Genomic DNA, 7,292 nt, shown 5'->3' on the forward strand with positions numbered 1-7,292 from the left:
ATCAAGTCTTAGTTGATATGTGCAAAACTGTAGTAGTATCAAGAGGTATTAGGGCATTAGGCATTTACATTATTTACATTATTAACTTCTTAGGATATAAGAACTGACCCAGACAATGTGCCAAACATAATGAGCTACATGAAGAGACAGTAGCATATGTCAGCAACAGCTGAGAAGATTTGGGTCTGTGGTGAACCACGGTCCAGGGTTAAATTAATGTTGAGGGATTAACTAAGACCACTGACATTCTAAAGAATAAGAACCATTGAGTTACATAGATTCTTATCCTTTTACCTTTGTGCCAAGGTTCAGTAATGTTTGGCCCTCATCCTCTGTGCCCCACTTACTGGGTTTACTTTTTGGGAAAATAAAGACTATTTGTTCAGTTTATAAAACATCAAATTAATTATTTACAGTTTCATTTAGAGATGCACCGAGGTTAGAGAAGCACAATAGTGGCCCAATGTTGCAGTATAGTATTTATAGTATAGTAGGGATGAGCGAGTACAGCATTATCTGTATCTGTGTCTGTATCTGTTTACCACATGAATTATCTGTATCCGGATCCGTACTCGGACTGGGCGGGGCCTAAACCGGACGTGGTGGGGCGCTGTGATTATCACAGAACGCTGCGCGGCCAGTTGAGGAGTTTTATTCAATCCGAGCCCGGATATTGACTCATATTACTCGTAAAATACTTGTACTCTGCAAAAGTGCTTTATCCGTACCGGATACTCGTTTCAGCCGGATACTCGGATCACCCCTATGGTATAGTATAGGCTATATAGTATATTATAGCTCAGATGTGTTTCATCAGATTTTTGCTCATATTTACAACTTTGTGCAGATTCAAAATATAACTCCTCCCATCTTGGTTGTCCGAGATTTGGAGAGTTGTAATATAGTCTGCTGTGCATGTTATTGCTCCGCTGATATGGTGGATCTCATTCAGACCGTCTGACAGACAAAGAGGCCCATTTGGGTCTTTGGTCTCTGACAAAGTTTAGAGGAGGCTGTACGCTCCTCATCATCTGAGGTCTGCACGGATGCAATGCGTCACGGTCCCCAGCAGAGTGAGTCCAATAACATGAACCGAAGTTGCTACATTAGCCGCGCTGCTCGCCTCTATTTTTACAGAGAGAGTGGTCACGAAGCGACGGACGGTCTGTGATACTCAGATTACATATCTGAAGCCAGGGAAATGCACCTGGGATGGATTGTTAAAAAAATGTTCTCAGTTTGCGACATTTCAAAACTTCCACAGTCAGGGAGCACTCTTGAACCCCCACACAGTCTCTGAAAGCACAACTAGTTGATCACGAGTGGCTCAACAGGTAGAAACATAGATAAACTCATCTTCAGAAATTTGACCGACCGGGTTGACACTTCAGTGTGAGAAATCGGGGGTGTTGCGTCTAAAACCAGTCAAATGCGTGTGTCTCACGGCCAATGCGTGAGAGTTGGCAGCCCTGGTTGTAAGTCCTGTGTTGTTTTACTTTTCACTATTACTCACTACCATAATCGATCACAAAATAGGCTCCCCACATCAAAATTCGTAATCAACACATAAAAATAGTGACATTATCGTGACCTGTACACAAATCAATAGATTAAATAACGTAACCATTTCACAAACTGCCATGAGACTGGGCTGCCACCCGACTGAACACACTTTATCGGCTTAGAATTACTGCAACAATCACCAAGCACACTCCAAACTCAAGGTTCTCTCTTCTCAATTTACAGCCCCTCTCTCTTTTGTTAAAATAACTCACTGTTGACGGCTACGGCCGCCAAACAGGCTACACATTTTTTTTTTTTTTTTAAACAATATTTTTATTTAAGAAAGGTAACACTGTACATGATGCATACAAATAGAATAGCTTGAATTGGTTTAACATTACTTTGTCAATCAAATCCCATCCACCTACCCACCCACAACAAGCACTTACTGACATTAAAATAATTAAGGATAATAATAATGATAATGAAAATAAGTACATAATAATGAAAAAAAAAGGAGAAAGAAAAGGGGGGGGGGGGCACTCCACACTCTTACATTTTACATGCCTGTAGCTACACATGGTTGAAAAAAAGAAGAAAAAAAAACACATCAGGGCCCTGTTGTCTTACGGGAGAGTATTGAGCTTATCAAAATACAAAATCAACAGGTCCCATATTTTGTGAAATTTACTAATTGAACCTCTGGTGAAGTACTTAATTTTTTGTAGTTTCAAGAAAAACATTAGTTCACTGAGCCAGACAGACCCTTTAGGTGGATCAGGAGATTTCCACTGTAAAGCTATTCTTCTACGGGCTAACAAAGAGGCAAAAGCAAAAGCATTCTTCTTATCAGTGGGCAACAAGATCTCATTAATCAAGACTCCAAAGATGGCCATGTCTGCTGAGGGTTTCACTTTGGTATCAAAAGCATCATTCAAAATGTTGGAGACATATGACCAAAAACATGGTCCAAAACATATGCAACATATCTGCTGGTGTACATAACAGGAAATGATGAACTCTGGCTTTGAATAAAATGACGGACCTGAAAGTATCTAAATAAGTCTGTAAATGACGCTGCAAATGAAATTTCTCAGTAAGATCAGTAAAAGTGGCAAAGACACCGTCTATATAAAAGTTGTAGCATATAGTTAGACCCTTCCTACGCCACAGTGTGAAGGTATGGTCCATTCTGGATGCAGGAAATCAGGCTACACATTGTAAACAACCGCTTGTCTAGTCCTTCGGTAACATTAGCAGGGTTAGCATGGCAGATATAGCCATGACTTTACTGTCTCACTTTTTTTCAGTAACCAACTTGGGTACTCTAGCTACATACTTCAATTTGATTACACGGATGTTGAAATGAAATAAAATGCCTGTCCCTTGTAGCCGTGATAAATAAGCCTGAAGCTAATGCTTTGCTACTTGTTTAGGACGAAATAACCCAACTTGGCGTCCTTTTGGGCTTTAAAATAGCACATCTCCAATATTTACCCAGAGTTTGTTACATCTTTGGTCATACAATATTAATCCTGTTTGTGTGTTTGTTGCTTTTATGGCTGTACTAACAATTACAGCTGTAGCACACTGAGTTTAGTTTTTTACAGGTTTATCTGGCAGTCTGGTTGTCAAACTGGGCATCTGATACAATATATGGAAAACAATACACAGGCCAAAACTAACAGAAATTATTTTATAAAAGAGAAAGAACCACGCATTTGTAGGGAATTTTGACTTTATGTATTCACTTAATTAACAATAAAACAAAGAATTTGTTTGATTGGAAAAGCATAAGGTTCATACTGTAAATTGCCATCTTAACTATTTCCAAATCTCAGATGTTTTGGGATTGATTTTTGTTCATTAAATGTTTCTTGGTGTTCTTCTCTGGCTTAAATAATATAATGAAACATTTTGGAGCAAATATACACAGTATTAGTCCAAAACTGGAGGCCAGAATGGCAAATATCTCCACAGCCACAGTAAATTTCCCAGGAGAGCTGAGATATGCAGGGATAAAGGTGATCCAGACTGCACAGAAAATCAGCATGCTGAAGGTGATGAGCTTGGCTTCATTAAAATTATCAGGTAATTTCCGAGCTAGGACAGCTAACAGAAAGCAAAAGACAGCCAGTAGGCCTATGTACCCGAGCACCGCCCAGAAACCAACAGCTGAGCCTAATGCACACTCCAGGATGATTATCTTCTTGTATATGGTTACATTTTTCATTGGAAAAGGGGGACTAAGACCCAACCAAATAGTACATATTAAAACTTGAATAAACGTGAAAGACACTACAGTCATTCTTTGCTGTGGAGGACCAAACCATTTCATGACATTACTCCCTGGAGGTGTAGCTTTGAAGGCCAATAACACTACTATTGTTTTTCCAAGAACACAAGACATACAAAGGACAAAGGTGATCCCAAATGCTGTGTGGCGCAGCATGCAGGACCACTCAGAGGGTGCTCCAATGAAAGTTAATGAACATAAGAAACATAGAGTCAGCGAGAAGAGCAGCAGGAAGCTCAGCTCGGAGTTGTTGGCCCTAACAATCGGCGATGTCCTGTGACGAAAGAACACAGCCGCTGTTATAATGGCCAGACAGGCGCCACCAACTGAGAATGTAGCCAGGATGATTCCTAGGACCTCGTTGTAGGAAAGAAACTCTACAGGCTTGGGGAGACAAGTGTCTCTCTCTGCATTAGGCCAGAACTCCTTGGGGCAAGAGAAACAATCAGGGGAATCTGAAATAAATTAAACAAAAAGGGCTTTGAGCAGTCATACTGTATATTTGATTTTGTACAGTACATTGACTATTTATGAAGATAAGACAATACCTGTAGAATTAGTAATCTCTCCCTCAGGGCATGGTATGCAATCATAACAGCAGATGGGTTTTCCTTTCTGCAGCACTTTACGAGTTCCTGGAGGACAGCTGTCAGAGCACACTGACACAGGAACCTGGCATATAGAAATTAACAAATGCTGCAAAACATTTTCATTTTTTTTAACAATACTTCTGTTTCAGTATATGTAATTGTGTTCAAAAGTTCAGCTGAAGCTAAAATGAAGCTTCAACGATCTGAGTTAGACAAGTCAAGTGGTTGTTTTTTAAATTTATAGTCTTACATCTAACCCCCAATTTCCACTGGATGAGGAATGGATGCAGATCGGCTCCGCCGTGTATCTGCTCCATGGTCCACCGTCCGACAATACCTACATGATCCGGATTGGTTGCGGAACGGCTGCAGCTATGACTGACAGCTGAAATCCCGAGGACCCACAAGATCTTGCGAGATCACGTAGAATAGAACCAAAAAAACAACAACAGTTGGATTCCATCCAGAAGAGTCAAGAGGAAACTACTCTGTGCTGTGTTTTCATGATGTAGTACTGGAAAATATGACCCTTCGTGAGCATGCACTATTTTATTTTGAAAATATAATGGTTTCTGTGCTCGACTTCCTGTCCCTCTGCCTTGTACAGAATTGCAGCAGAACTTCTCCGGCAAAGGCAAAAATAGAAGTTCTGCGTGTTTGCTTCCGCAGCCGTTACGTATCCTGAGGAAATATACATATTGACTTTAAGGGAAACCAAATTACTCCAACGCCGTTTTGGAGCGGATCTGCAACCCTTCCGCATCCTGTGGAAATTGGGGGTAAAATGGCGCTGCACTTGTTTTGTTTTCTGCTGCAATACCCGGAGCTCCTTCACCAGAGATATAGTCACGCACATCAGGGAAAAACATATTCGTACTTAGTTCCCACTTTTCTTTTGTCTTCAATGGATTTATTGGACATTATTGTCAAAGGTGTGCTCACCGTGTCCCATGCAGTGAAACAAAGGAGAAGAGGTAGGATATTTTGGATCAGTGTTGCACAAACTAGGTAAACTCAGACCATGCCATGGTCCTCCCAATTCCCTCACACAGGCAGAAACTAAAACTTTTAAATCTGTTGTGAGGATATCTGAGAAGTGGACCAGTGAAGCTGTGGCGCATTTTCACACATGTTTGGACTGTACCGACTAGGATGTTTCCAGGTCTTCTAGTAACTAATGCTAAGGCTGTTACGTCATACATCAGTTTCTGTGAGGACAGCTGGATACCAACACGTATTACTGCAAAGTTAAAAAATGACAATGTAGTGTAACGGTACAAATAGCAAAGATAGCAGAGACGCCTCATATCATTTGTGACAGATGTATCACCCAATCAGGAGTAAAGATTTAAGATCAAGATAGCCTATCCGGTGTGAGGGAAGTGGGGTGAAAACAGAAACAAGTGTGCAGAAGTGGTGGTGAAAAGGAATGTTTGCCGAAGTAGAGAATCCCACTCTCGCTTAAAAGTAATAAAAAAGGAACCAAACTATTGTGTAAGGGATGTAGAAAAAGTGGGAGTTACAAGCTTAGCAAGTAGGGGCCGAGTCTCTTCGAGTAGACTAGGACACATTTCCTCAGTTAAATGAAGGTTGGTTAAGCTGTTAGCAATAGCATTGGAGTCTTTTGATGTTAGCCGCTACCCACGTGGCCTTGATGGTATAAGGTTAAAGCCGGGAAAGGAGTGTCTAATCATACTCAGCGGCCAGTTAAGCTCTGAAGGAGAGTTTTTGCAACTGGAAGGAGTTGGGGAGCAACCTCGCCTCAACACAGACCGTCCATGCAACTTAGAGAACGTTATCCTGTGAGTGAATATTAAAGTAAAGATTTCCTGATAAGGGTAACCTGTTTGCTCACCGTTTTGAATAGTCTGTCGAAACAGATTTTTGTTCATTACTTTACACCAGCGACTAAGGTAAGGTCTTTCCCTATTTTGAGCGCGGACTGGGAGCAACAGCAGCTAAGGCTGTAATACTGTTCATAATAAGGGACAATAGACTTCCGCTGTCAGGACAGACTCTGGGAGCAGTTGTCAGTGGGCTGGAAGTTGTCTCTGTAAAGGGAGTGTCTACAGTGAAAAACGTTTTTTTAAAATAACAAATACTTTGTGGTTCACATTGAACCATATTTCATTTTATGCAATTAATTGTTTTGGGAGTCATCCTGCACTAGTAGAGTAGAGAACTATATTAATAACACCCCTACATAGCGGGTCTCATTCTCCGATACACAGGCACATAATATTCTGTTTTCTGCCTTTATTCAAAAAAAGACATTATTCCGACTAAACTGTTTACATGGCTAATGAAAATTAATATTCACGTTTACATGTAGCCGTGCATAATATGATATTCTGAAAGTTCACCAGCGGTGGTGGACTTGTTGGATTGTTCAAACACAGCGTCTCCCAAAATTTGAGTAAGCCTCTGGTCTTTTTAAAACTATTGATTATTTATTAAACTCTCCACAATCCTCCTGCCTGGAAGCTTCATTTGAAGTCTGTGAAAGTTTTCTTAACTTCTTTTTAGGCAGGGATGTCATTATCAGAGCCCATATTTCATCCCCCACTGTTGGCCCTTCGTTAGTATGCACTTGCTCAACTGTCCTCAACCAGTTTGAATCTGTGTCACTTTTAAATCTCACTGAAATTGCCAATCAAATAAAAAAAAAAACATTGTCCCACTGGCACTGTGCCACCTTGCCTATTTAAGGAAGCCAGGGAGACTATTGGCCTGAATGTCCAAAAAATCATAAATACTAATTTAGCAGCAGGAGTCATTCCAATGTACATGTCAAAAAAGCCGTTGTGGAACCCCTGATTAAAACAAGAAATCTGTATTCCTTGGTTTTATCTAATTACAGACCTATCTCAAAGCTTTGTTTTATGGAATTTTTGAGATTTTTC

At 40.5% G+C, this 7,292-nt stretch overlaps 1 protein-coding gene across 1 annotated transcript in view; it reads right to left on the bottom strand.

The window, feature by feature from the left end:
• Positions 1-3,323: 3,323 nt before the first annotated feature.
• Positions 3,324-7,292, bottom strand: part of LOC117942150 (extracellular calcium-sensing receptor-like) — an 8,597-nt gene continuing 4,628 nt past the window's right edge. Inside the window, exons 7-8 of the mRNA XM_034867478.1 lie at positions 4,348-4,471; positions 3,324-4,254 (exon numbers count right to left, since the gene is read on the bottom strand). Coding sequence (XP_034723369.1) covers positions 3,341-4,254; positions 4,348-4,471 — 1,038 coding nt within the window. The 3' untranslated portion in view covers positions 3,324-3,340. The remainder of the gene's footprint in view (positions 4,255-4,347; positions 4,472-7,292) is intronic.

This window comes from Etheostoma cragini, chromosome 3 (assembly GCF_013103735.1).
Source record: "Etheostoma cragini isolate CJK2018 chromosome 3, CSU_Ecrag_1.0, whole genome shotgun sequence".
Lineage (NCBI taxonomy): Eukaryota > Metazoa > Chordata > Actinopteri > Perciformes > Percidae > Etheostoma > Etheostoma cragini.